This window comes from Rattus rattus, chromosome 2 (genome assembly GCF_011064425.1).
Source record: "Rattus rattus isolate New Zealand chromosome 2, Rrattus_CSIRO_v1, whole genome shotgun sequence".
Taxonomy (NCBI): Eukaryota; Metazoa; Chordata; class Mammalia; order Rodentia; family Muridae; genus Rattus; species Rattus rattus.
The window spans coordinates 32,200,509-32,214,273 of NC_046155.1; the positions used below are offsets into that span (position 1 = coordinate 32,200,509).

General features: G+C 43.9%; 1 protein-coding gene across 3 annotated transcripts in view; it reads right to left on the reverse strand.

Annotated features, from left to right (window-relative positions):
• Sgms1 (sphingomyelin synthase 1) overlaps window positions 1–13,765 on the reverse strand; it is a 265,773-nt gene that overhangs the window by 32,930 nt on the left and 219,078 nt on the right. For all 3 annotated transcript variants that reach the window (XM_032891806.1, XM_032891803.1, XM_032891804.1), the window contains one exon: window positions 2,064–2,903. In XM_032891806.1, the coding sequence (XP_032747697.1) occupies window positions 2,064–2,704 (641 nt within the window). In that variant the 5' untranslated portion in view covers window positions 2,705–2,903. The remainder of the gene's footprint in view (window positions 1–2,063; window positions 2,904–13,765) is intronic.

The window sequence follows — 13,765 nt, forward strand, 5'->3', positions numbered from 1 at the left end:
CAGGGCCTTACCCAGCAATGCCAGGGCCAGTTTAAAAAGTTTTCTAGGACAACAGAAGCCGTGTCAGGGAAGCTGCTGTTTGCTGGGAGAGGAACAAGGCTCCTGAGATGAAAGGCTTCACCTAAGTCACCTAGCATGAGAAGCCACAGCTAGAGCAGAGCCAGGCCGGAGCCTGCTCTCAATTAGCTCTGTGGAAGGCACTCAAGCTGACTGACTGCGGTTGGAGAATTTAAATAAACAAATAAATAAACTACTACAGTGTTGGCAAGCAGTAACAGGAGAATACCAAATTAGAAAGTCTAAGGAGAAACACATTTTGTGAAAATCCCCGGCTAGAAAAAGAAACCATTTAAAAGAAATCCGTCCTGTGATTTGAAAGTCACCTCAGAGCAAGACTGAAATCATAAACCATCTCGATTCTGCAAAAGACTCAGTCTGACTTACTGAATTTTATTCTGGGGCAGTGAAACTGCCTGTGTGTACGAATTTGTATGAAAACAACGAAAGGTAAACTCACAAAAACCAAGCAAATTTTAAGGAAAAGAAACATAGGAGGCTTAATTTGAGCAGCGTGGGAAATATTTTCAATGACCTCTTAAGGGGGAAAGGGGGAAATGTTAAAATGTTCCTAAGGGAAAAACAGGACTAAAATGTGTCAGTCAACGGCATGCACGTAAGGAATTCCAAACACCACTATTTCTGAAGCCAATTTCTCTTAAAACCAAAGCAGCAGCAGCAGGGGCAGCCACAAAACTTTTTTCTTTTTCTTTTTTTCCTCAACAACTCAAAGGTAGCGTAGCCTATCAATTCTATTAACACTTCTGCTTAACTTATAAAATTGTCAACCCAGATCCAAATAAACACATGGCTGCTATGTCGGTGAATTATCAGAGGGAAGGTGGTCTCCCTGGTAAAGCCAGCAGGCGACTACCCTTTCTGCTTGCAGAGACATGACTTCAGAAACTGAGAGAGTTTATCCAATACCAGGAAAACAGTCAGAAAAATGCAACAGGAACACTCCACCTGCATTTTGTTTTCTTGGAATACGACTCCTTTAATAGCCAGCCGAACGTGGCTCAGGCAACTCAGTCTACCAGAGGGAAACTCAGAAACCCAGTGACCCCATCATCAGTTGCAGACACAGAGTAGCAGTTCCAGTGGCAATTCAGCCCTGGCTCTGGCCTCAGTCCCAGGGATGGCCCTTTTCACTATGTGGATTTGGTGACATTGCCCAAGGGGTGATGACAGTAAGCTAGGGCAGGGTCAGGGCACAGTGGTACCTCCCACTAAGGCTCCCATCTCCAGTGGAGAGGGAGAAACGGTAATTCCAACAGCATGCAGGGATACCACAAGAAGCTCCACCCAGAAGAAAACCAGACACCAACAAAAAGGCAGTTAATTAAAGGAAGGGAAGAGGCGTGCCTGAGTAAATAGTTTGCTTTAGTTTGTTTTAGACCTTGGTTTGAGCTTGGGACTTGAAAATCCCATTGGAACCAACTATAACTAAATATAGGTACTTATCCATACATCCTATAAGACAGAATCATATTGATTCTGCACCACGCTACATGCTTAAACAAGATACCAGTTTTTCCCAACCAAAGCCATTGCAGAATAGCTGTCTGAACTCCACATGGCATAAAATGAATACTTACTGAGGTTCTGGGTCTGACAGGGGTAGGAGGCGGGCCACAACTCACCTGAGTAAACACCCTTCAAGACTAGGTAGGTGTTTGCCCCTCTGCTGCTCAACAGCCTGCACTCTCTGAAGATGTCTAAGTGTTCTCTTTCCTACCGCTTGAAAACAAGCCATCACTGCTCATGGTCTTAGCTCTGGGACAACCTTGTACCGAACAGGCAACAAACACAGCATTCTTCCAAAGCTGCAGGAGTTTCCGTTAGTCCCGGGGGGGGGGTGTGTGTGTGTGACTTCAACAGGGAAAGGAAAGGGAATTACTAAGCTCTGATTTCAACACTTGGTACATTTCATTTTCCAACTAATGACTGGCTCCCTCAGTGCAAACCCTTCCTGGCTGGATCTCGGGGATGTTTACTCTACTTACTTGTATTTTAAGAGCAGCCACTGAAATAACCAGAGTCCTACAAGGATCATGCCGTTAATTTCGCAAATAGAAAACGCCCACTGCACCCGGTTAAAATGGTCAAAAAACGTGTCCGGTAGCGGAGGCTGTACCTCCTTAGGAGGCACTCGTTCATGGACGACCGAGATCATCACTGTAGTGAGAACAAAACAGGACAGTGCATAAAGAAAGGCCAGCAAAGTCTTGCCCCACTCCATGGGGTACTGGGAGCGCTCAGGTTCCGGCATGGGGATCTTGATCATCTCTTTCCTGAAGCCATTTGGCATTCCGTTGGGTTTAATCTTGATGCTGAAGCTGCCGTCAGGGTTGGGAATGTCGACGCCAATGCTGAGGTGTCCGTTGGCGTGGCCATTCTTGTGCGCTTCTATATGGTGCTCCATCTTCAGGGTCTCTATCATGTCTAAGAGCCGCTGCCCATTGTCAGAGGAGACTCGGCACAGGGGGGGCTTTGTGAAATCCTCTTGGGTTAGGTTGATTAGGTCCTGGCCTGTGAAATGCCCCAGAGGTTCACAGTATTCTGGCATAGCATTCTCCAGCAGCCAGTCTGCCACCTTCTTGGGTGACCAGTAAACCACTTCCTTCATGGTACTGGCAGACAACATTTGGCGCCCCCAGCTCGCTCTCAGACGTCAGCAGTCACTGTTCCGACAGGGCAAGACACCATCCCTCCTTGGCTGGTTCATCTTGTTGGGTCTCATGAGCAGAGACTCATTTGGCAAGATGGTCAGGGCAGTTTTAAAACACTCGATGCAATGGTGTCTGAACATTAAGTCGCCTCATTTCTGGACAGGTTTCTTCCTTCTGTGGGAGCAAAAGAGAAAGGTCAGGACCATGAGACTTCCAGATCAGTTCCTTCAAAACGCAGAGGCTCGACGTGAATAATGAACGCGAAAGAGCAATCACCAGTAAAGTCCATTTCAGTAGGGGTTAGTGTCTAGCGTTGACCATTCCCTGGTTAATCAGTCTTCCCTGGGTGACAGATCATTAAACTGGATCTGAAAATGTGTGAGGTCAGGAGCAGTGGACGGCTCTCCAGGGGAGCACTTAATAAGAATAACTCAACAGACACTGGACACTGATCAACAGAGACCACTGATTCTCCTTGTATCGAACACACTTCCACCACAGAGTGTGAGGGAATCTGGCAAACCCGTTTAACCCATTAATCTCTGGTGAGGAACGTTGAAATGTGCACAGTATGTGACAACTTGGGGATCACAGAAGAAAATCACAGATATGCTAAGTGGAAGAGCATCTGGTCCAATAATTTTGCATACTTTTATTTTTGCCAAGAGGTCACTTTTTTCAAACACGTATGAACCCTAATGTGGAGGAGGCTTAGGCTGATTGGGCTGACACAGGCAGAGAGCCCAGGGCCAAGGCGCTGCTGATCTTTCCACCCTCAGTCGCTTGACACCTTCGAAGATCCCCAAGAGGATTTGATCCACCTCTCATTTATGAAAGAGGATGAGTCTATAAGTCAGTGGACTTGCCCAAAGTTGAGTGTATAGAGGGGTTCTAAGTCCAGGGTATGTATTCATTAAAATACTTAGCTAGTGGTGTGACAACAATAAAAGGCCTATGCTCTAGGGAAGGCTCAAAAGCAGGGTCTACCTACGCGCACATCCAAAACAAATACAACCACAGTCCTTGGATAATGCACAGCCCTGCAGAAAACAAGTGGGAAGACAGACCAGCTAAGCTATACTCGATTCTGAGTGCTGGATTCCATTCTTCTATCGCTGATTTGTTTAATGACTGCATACTACTTTTGTAACAATCATTTTAGAAAGGTAAGAAAAGCTTAAAGCAGAAGACCCAACTTCATATATAAAAATAACATAGCTATGAAATATGGCTTTGGTCCCAGTACTTCCCCTGCTTGCCCCATTGTTTGGGCTTAGCTTGTTCATCTTTAAAATGGGTATAGTAACCACAAAATATTTCCTTCATAGGAATGCTGTCAATGACTGAGTCTGTATATGAGAGCAGAGGAAGCAGCCTCACTCTGTAAGTAGTGATTTTCAGAGGGGTTTGTTGGTGCTCACGTCTTACTGATGATCCCTTTTCAAGTTATTAATCAAAGTATTCAACAGCCTCTGTTCACTTTATCTCACTACAATAAACTCGACTGGCTGGATTCTTTCTGAAGTGATTATTGTTGTGTTAACCACAGAAACCTTTCCGCTGACCTAAAAGTTTACAAGCTGGAAATTACTAGTGCCATTGCTTCCCTAAGAATGTTTTCAGGTAATAGTGTCTAGTAAGGATCGTTCCTCAGTCAAGTACACTCAGTGCATGCTGTCCTCTTCCATTATGTACACATTAGGATGTTAAATCCCTGAGGCATTCCCAAGTAGAGAAAACGCTTAAGAAGGGCTTCTCATATTGACTTCTTTAAGTTGTCCCACTCCTGTCCCCTTCTCTCCAACTACTCTCACACTGAACCCCCAGTTGGATTCTAGAATGAGGAAAAACAGCATGTACTCTTCCAATCTCCCAATTTTAATAGCATCAATGGCAGTACCAACCCTAAGGACACAGCCCAGGTGCCCCCAAGTGCTCTGGGTCTGCTATGCCTCCTCGGCTCCACTCTTCTTGTTAAGCATCTAGGCTCCCAGAAGAGCCTTACAAAGTCAGCTGCCTTTAGCTACAGACTTTATGTCCCCAGGGCTCGAAGGCCACTGAATCAATAACTGGTCAAAATCTTCACAAATATCCCTAGCACTGGGCAGACTATTTAATGGGAAGTAAACCCAATAATGTCACTAATATTGAAAACTCTTTTAAACGACCTTGAACAGTCAAGGAAACTATGAACATTTTCCAGGAGAAAGGAGTCAAATGTGACTTTCTGCACATAGTCACTTCAAAGGAATCCCAAATGCAATGAGAATGGCCTAGAGTGCTCAAGGTGTGTGTATCAACCTTGAGTTCTTGCACAAGTTGGGTGAAATGTGAAGTCTGTCTCCTAAGCCTGAGACCCAAGGCTTCTCACTCCTCAGCAGATCTAAGGTAACTGCCAGTGAAACCCTCAACATCTATATGAGAATGCTAAATAAAAAAATTTTAATTTCAAGTTTAGGCCCAAAGGGAAAGGACACTGGCTTTCCCTAAATTCCTCATCCTCCCGCACCCCCATTCCTTGGTCACCACAGGAAGTGTACCAGACCCTCACAAACCACAGACTATACCAAGATTAAGACTTTCATCACTTCTCTCTGTGGAGATGTAGACAAACCCTCTCTTATTAAGTGATGACAAGCTTCAAAACAGAAACAAATCAAATTGTAAGAGACAATTGAATGTAGAGCGGAGGTTCTCAACCTTCCAACGCTGTGGCCATTTAATTCAGTTCTTCATGTTGTGACTACCCAGCAAGAATTGTACTACTCCAGAATTGTAATTCTGCTCCTGTTATGAAATGTAATATAAATATCTGATGTGCAGATGGTCTTAGGTGACCCCTGTGAAAGGGTTGGTTGACCCCCAAAAGGGTTACTAAACACAGGTTGAGAACCACTGATAGAGAGCCAAACATCTTTCTGGCATAGCAAACACACCAAGCGTGGGCTAAATAGAGGAAAAAGAATCCTGCAAGGTCAATTTCTGATAGCCACAGGAACTCTCCAAAAGAAGTTACAGGGTGGCCAGCATCTTCCAATCTGTAGCTAGCGAGGATCACAAAAGCACTCCCTCCTAAACATGCATCCCATACTTCCCCTGACTTGAATCCTGTCTTCTCCTTCACAATGCGTAAGAGCCTTTCCTAGGTCTTCTATGTCCAGAGTCTTTCTACATCTTCCAAATTCTTCCTCACTACCATATGCGACATACAACAGGATCTAACCATCTGGTGTATTTGTGTAGGAGACCACTCAGATGGTGCTCTGTACGGTAAGCACGTCAGGCAGCCAACACTGACTAGACCAAGTCCTTTACCTGTTCCTAGGCTATTTTGACTTTAAAAAAAAAAAAAAAAGCCGGGGTTGGGGATTTGGCTCAGTGGTAGAGCGCTTGCCTAGGAAGCGCAAGGCTCTGGGTTCAATCCCAAGGCCCGGAAAAAAAAAGAAAAAAAAAAAAAAAAAAAAAGCCTAATAAGTACCTCACCCACCTTCATGTGGGCTACAACCATTAGAGAGTCTCCAGCTACAGTCAAGGAATAAAGACCTTGGGTCTCTCCATAAAGCATCATATTCTTTAAATCATGCCCTAGCTTCTTCCCCAGTGCCCAGTGGGCACAGTAACCCTGCATAAATGCTTATGGAGCTGTCACTAAGGTGACTTTCCTAAGGTCCCATCTCGCTGACACAGGGCTGAAGAAACTGTTCCAGCTTTGCGAGGAAATGAACCTTTATTCTTAATCAAGCTTTGACACTCGAAAGCTGTTTCCCTGGATGGATGCTGAAGCTACGTAACTGGGCAAAGTCACGTCTGTGGAGGGACCCGCTACACAGCAGTTTAGCCTTTCATCGGTGTCTGCTAACGACTTTGTTCAGAGACTCCAGGGCCTGGCTGTAGATGCAGGAGTGAGGAACTCAGTTTTCTCCTGGTCTCGCTCACTCAATAGAGATATAGTGAAGCATTTCTAAATGGAGACAGGCAAAATGTCTACGACTTGACCTAAAAGACGGGTTAGCATGGGCAACAACCACGATCACCTAGAAAAGCCAGGCTGAACTAATATGCAGCCTAGCTTATTGGACGTATTGTACCAAATAGGGAATAAATAACAAGAATGAAAATGAAATAAACATTTCCTCTTGAAATATTGCATAGTGAGAGACAGGAGAGGCATAAGAACTCTCATTTATAATTTTTAGAGATGAGGTCCAGTCAGATTGTGATGGGTCTAAAATTTTATACATAAGAGGCTCAGCTCAGGGGCTGTGTGGGGCACTCTTATACCAGACCGTCAACAGTCTCCCAGACTTGAGCATGGAGCATGGAGCCCAAAGCAATGGCTGGTGTTCTAATTAATTAAAGGCAGACCCAAATGTCTCTACAGCATGGAAGCCCAATAGGACTTTCTATTTGGTTTTAACCAAGTGAAAAATAACTACACAATATTTGGGCTCAAAATCTTAAAACAGATACTTTAGTCTTTAATATTGCAAAAGCCTTTCAATGATATGCCACAACACCATATAATGAATTTATCTGGAAATGTACAGATGATTTAATCAGGCAAAACCACAAAATAAATAATTTAGGATTATTTATTTATACTTCTTCAAAAGAAGTTATTATATGGCCTTGTCACCTGGAATAGTGTCTAGAAATGAAACAGTGTTGGTGTTAACAATAACCTACCACCAGAATTACTCAGGACACAGGGTTTTAAAAATTAAAGCATTATGACAGGACTCAGGAGTCTGAGGCAGGAGGATGGTAAGCCTTGGACCAGCCTGGGCTACATAGCAAGACCTTATCTCAAAAACCTGTTACGACAGTACAACATTTACAGTACCTCCCCTAAAAGAGTAGAATTAGGGATTAATTACAAAATGGAATACAAATCAATAATTCAAGTCATTTTACTATGAAGCAAACAAACAATTTACAAAAGCTTCAAGTTCAGATAAAGGTTTCCAAATCTACTAGAACTTTCCATAAATGTCAAGAAGAACCTAATGACCTCTTCAATGAATGAACTATTTAATTCTCCATTAACTCAATTGGAAATCTGCTGAATGCTTTTTCCAGAGCAACTCAAATAGGCTATACATTTTCTTATTTAGCACTTGAAGAGTAAATTTACATAAGAATTTATAAAATTATATATGAAAGGTTAGTGTAACAATGTAGAGGCTGAAGGAGCAATATATTTATTTCTATAGTTTGTGGGGGGAGTATTAAAGATTCCTTTTGATGCTATAACCTTCACACTGGCCTTTCTTTTCAATTGCTACTACACGCGGTGTTCACAATTCCACAACCCAGCTTTGGTTCAGAAATAAACCCATCCCTTATGAAAGCACTAAGTGTGTGCTGACCTACTTTGCGGAGCTTCGAGGGGGGCTTGCTTTAGAAAACGCACATCTCTGGCTTCTGGTCTACCCGGACTACTAAGACTTTGGCTCTGAGGAGTTTTACACTTGGTGACATCTCCCAGTCTCCACTTGACCTTGTTTATTTAATTCTGTTTAGTGCTTAGATTTTGCACTATCTGCAGCGTGTTCTTTCTCTTGGCTGCTCTACAGTTTATCTAATAGTCTCCCCCTTTGAACTCTCTGTTCCCATGAATGCTTGAACTACACTGAAATGTAGCAGCCCTCAGTGTACGAGGGGAAGGTGACTTTTGGTTGGCAAAATTAATAGGATATAATGACAAGAAAGCAGTCGTGCAGCTGTGTACTATGAACAAAGTCTACCCCAACCCAGACATTTCATAAAAGTGTATTTCCATAAATATTCAGCAATCAAGAGATTCCAAGATATCATTTACTACAAAAATTAGAAACACATTAAAAATTTGTTACACAGGTGACTAAGTACCTATGTACCACATTTCTAGACTTATAGTGATATTTAGAGTTTTATGACGGGAACACCAGCTATAAAACAATATCAATTTTGTTAACACAAATGTATAATAAATACCATGGAATAAAAGTCAAGGCATTGTTAGTGCCTTTTGTCTTGGGATAACAGAATTATAATATAATGTTCTGCTTCTTTCCTCCCAGCATTTTAACTCTCTCTGAGAAGTACATTTTACTTTTGTCTGGAAGAGAAAAAAAAAACCCTTTTGTTGTTCTTCTAAGTATCTTGTTTTAAAATACGAAGGCTGCACTGTAAGTTGGAAACATGCCTCCTACACCGGCCTTCTGTAGAAGTAGGAAACGGGCTTGATGATATAACTAGACTCTGTTAACAGAACCCTAAATCCCTCAAGTCCAAAAATAGTACCGAGAAGAGAGTCGATCCACCAACAAAGATAAAACTAAGGCCTAAGTCTCGAAGCATGACAAGACTCCAGGCGCAGATACTCCCCACTGTTCCAGAAAGAAACAAGCCAGGAGACCTACATTACCTACTGCTGAGTTCGGGCAGCATCTGTCCACTTGGGCAGCTACAGAATGGAACGGAGCATGTAAGCACTCTCCCCTGCTGGTTTTGATGGGAACTTGCATAGCTGTCTGAAAATTCACCACTACAGTTTTCCTTGGGATCTTATCAAAGCCTGAAGAGAATCCCTTCTCACTCAACCCATCAGCGGCCTCTGCCCAGTCCCTCCCTATACTGTCTGCCTGATAATCTGTCATTCTTGGATTTGGACTCATTCTAATGGCACTGGATATAGAGCATAACCAATGTTTCAAATTCCAGCAGCTCTCGAGGGAGCAGATGTGCACAGCGCTAATCCCATCCAGCCAAAAGTGTGTCTCCATTCCCACCGCACTTCACTCTCGGCCTTTCCATTCTTTCTTTGAAAATTAAGAGTTCAGATCTCTACGCATTGAGCTTTATTAGCTGAACATAAAAGCATGTGTGTGTAGCTCTAGACTGCCTCAAAAGTAAACCAAGGCTGTGGGGAAGAAAGTCAACTGGCTTAGGTTATTTATTTTTTAAACTGACGGGGGTTGGGAATATAGGGGTAGTGTGCTGCCAGAGGCAGAGTGCTCGCCTGGTATATGTGAGGCCCTGACTTCAGTTCCCAGTACTACAGCAAAGAAAACCAAGTGATCTATGTGGATATAGTCTCTCAAACAGCCTTCCAAGTAGCATCCGGGAGGAGAGCAGTTATGAGACCTGGGGAGTAAACGTCACAGTCCTGGGAAGGCTGACCTTGGAAGGGGCAGCAGACAGCTGCTAGAGGGGAGGGCTCTGACAGTGCATATAATGCTGAGACCCCCAGAGAACCCCTCACCCAGATTCCTGTGAGCAACCCCAATAAAACCCCTCTGGTTCACCAAGCTGGACTCGGCTGCAATCATTACTTAGGTCTGCCACTGGGTCCCTTTCGGTGGTGAGCAGACTTTGTGTGTGCACATGCATGTGTCTGTGGCTTTTAAATCCTGTGGGAAAACTTTCTCACATAACACTGCCCAAAAAAATACAAAAAGGAAAAAAAAAGGAGATATCTTTTAAAACTGTGTAGTGACTTTGGTGTAGAACTAGTCATAGAAACCACTCAAAAAAATTATCTCAGCACCTGGTGGGCAGAGGCAGGTTGATCTCTGTGAATTTGAGATTGTCCTGGTCCGCATAGTGAGTTCCAGGACAGCCGGAGCGACATACTTAGACCTTGTCTCAGGGGGAAAAAGCCCATAAAACAACCACCACCACCACCAACAAAACGGGAAGTAGAAGGGACACAGTTTGCCAAACCTAAAGGGTACACCAAGCATCCCAAAACGGCAGCTGAAAACATATAATATTTCATTATTATTTCACATTAGGGAAAGAGAGCAAAGCAAAAAGATAAACAAATGGTCCATCCTGTTTTCAACTTGGCTGTGTTTTCTTCCACATCGCTCTAGTCATAATGTGCAGGCCCTGTCCTTGACTCCCTTCCGTACCAGACTCAAAACATTCCCACTCAGGCTGTTACTGCCATCTACAAGCAGAACTGTGAGCGTATGTCCTATTGCCTCCTTGATAGGCAGTGCTGCCTCTTTAGTGCCAGATAAACAGAAAATAATGGTCCAGGTAATTAACACATATATCGTTCACACAGTAAGAATCTCTCTGGATTCCCTAAGGTGATTTCAAATACATCCCTCCCCACTCTCACACAATATCAGAATGTCCTCTAAGATTAAACATTTTGGTTTATAAATTACTCTTCTTAAAGATTTTTTTTCTCCAAATATATTGTTTTGACTGTGAAGTATGGCTGTAAACAATCTATGAACTTTGGAAATCTGGTGCCATAAACCGCACATTTGCCACCAACGGTCAAAGCAGCTGTCTTACGGCTGAAGACTACCCCGTGTAAAAATGTGATGCAGGCAGGCAGAGAATGGTTCTCTAATTAATATAAAATCCTTTCTATTCTATGTGTACGAAGTAAGTTTCCCTAGTGGACTGAGGAACAGAAATACCTCCGAGTTGGTTAATTTAAAGTCTTCCATTTCACTGAGGAAAGTCGACCAAACCACACTTAACGTGACCCACGGACGCCGGCAGAGAACCTCATTTAAAGAACATGACCTTGGGGACTGAGACCGGATTTAAAATTAGCAACAACTCACAGGCCCGGATAGGAGAAATCAAGTTCAAGCATCTCTCCCCAAATACACTTAGAGTGCTTCTTTGACAGCCAGTTAAGCTCAAACTGTTTTCAGAGCAGAGTCCATTCTAAGGGGGCTTCTGAATGGACGGCTCTTCGGGGCATGCTGTGGGCACCCGCGGCCACGGAAGCACTGCGACGAGGCTGCCTCTGTGCTCGGCTCGCCTCCTCTAGGCTTCGTGGTCAGACGGGGTGGAGGACTTCAGGGAAAGCAAGGGCAGATCTCTCCCTTTGCACACCTACACCACACCAGCCTTGGGCCTCTTCCAGGCAGCGGGCGTACCAGCTCCCAAACATAAGCAACCACTCACCGGCTTCTCTCCTAGTATCTGTGACTCTTCCGTTCTAAGATCTGGGAATCAAAACCATCTAACGCTTATTTCTCTAAACCTCTTTTTAACAGTATGTAAAAACAAACAGTTCCTAAATAACAGTTCTTTTTAGAAAAACAAAGACAAATAAACCCGAAGCTCAGCTGAGATCCTTACTCAGGATGCAAAGCCTCGGCACAGCACAGAATCACGCTGCCAAGAGACTGCCCTTGAGCTTAGGTATCAACCACCAGGGGGCAGCATAGCGGTAATGAGCTGGCCAGCGCCCCAGCCGCCTCCAGGTTCTAAAGGACACTGGAGTGTCCCTCCAACAGGAGTCCAACAAGGTAGTGAGACTGCAAGAGGCAGCCTCTGCTTTCTGGGCCATCAATTGACACTCTCTTCCCAGTCCCTTTATGTATTTTAACGTACATTAGCAATATAGTTCTTTTTATATAGCTGAACTATCCTGCAATCTCACAAGACCATTTCTAGGACCCCAAGGAAGTATAAAAAGCCTAAATAACAGAGATCATCATTTACTTGGGAGATTAGCCCTAAGAGGTTCTTTGGAAATTCATCCTAGTCTTATATAAAACTTTAGTAAGCTTTCCCTCAGTGCAATAAAATGAGACTGTTAATCAATGGTTTACAATTAAATTATAAACATATAAGCTGTAAAACTTGTTAACAAAAGGTATGCTAAAATAATTTCGAATAGATAAATCTCGAGAAGCATGGGTAGGCCTGTTCTCCACTGGACCGGATAAGCTCTGTCCTTTTAGGAAGCCCTGTGTGTCCACCACTAGGGTGTGTTACAAGGAAAGGACAGAAGTTCAAAGTTAGTGTAAATGTTTTCTCAGGTTCACACGTGTTTAAAGTCTTTATCAGTCAAATGTACGATTGTATAAATCATAGCTTTAAAGCTACAGACGACATACTCCAAATAAAAAGATAAGCAATACAATCACAGGTTTTAAGGATATAGATCACAAATATGAAATGCCTTTCAGAAGCTGATAAAGAGTCTAAATAAACAGGGTGTAGGAATCTTCTAGTTGTATACACGTATAACACGCATACCACATATTGGGCTACACATGCGCACACACACACACACACCCCAAGTTCAATCTCACTAGCTAGAAACAACTACACACTGGCAGGGGTTATGCTCTGGTTATTGAGGTGCGAAGGTGAACCATGTAAACGAGAGACGGTGTTGCCCAAGTCCCAGACCTGTGCATTCCACTGCTGAAACCATCCTCACGCCTGCTTCCATCACCAAGGCTCGGGTAACGCCAGACTTCGCCAGACTTCCTGCCCTGGCCTCTGTGTGCACCTGTGTGGAGCCCATCACCCCCAGCCCTGACTGTGATTCCCGTCTTTGAAATCTGGTTCTTAGAACAAAAACGCATCGTGCATGGCTACCTGTCACAGCAGCCCTCTCTGTCTTAATGATGGACGGCTGAGTCTGTAACTGTGCCACCCTGCTTCCGGTTTCTGCTTCCGAGCTATGTGCAGACCAGAATCACACCACTTCTTGCTTTTAAATCCGTTTTAGCAGGTGCCTCTGTCACTGTTCTGTTGCTGTGAAGAGACACCATGACCGAGAAAGCTCTTAAGAAAGGATGCATTTAATTGGTGGCTGGCTTACACTTTCAGAGATTTGATTCATTACTACTATGATTAGCTTGTACGCAGGTGCTGGGGCAGAGAGACCTATATCCTGATCTGGAGGAAACACTGGGTGTGGCCTGGACTATTGAAACCTCAAAGCCCACCCCAGTGACACACTTCCTCCAACAAGGACACACGTCCTAATCCTTTTAAATGGTGCCACTCCCTGGTGACTAAGCAGGATTCAATATGAGTCTGTGGGGGCCCTTCTTAGTCAGACTACCACAGCAGGAGAGGTAAAAACCTGCGGGCTCGAGGCTCGGCTTAATGCTTGCTTATTCTGTTAAAAAGTGCACTGCATTTCTTTATTATTTTGTGTGGCTGTGTGTAGGCATATGCATGCCAGGGGTATGTATGGAGGTCAAAACACAACTTATACCTTATCTTCTTCCACCTCATGGTTCCCAGGTCCATCTGGCTTGGTGGGCAAGCAC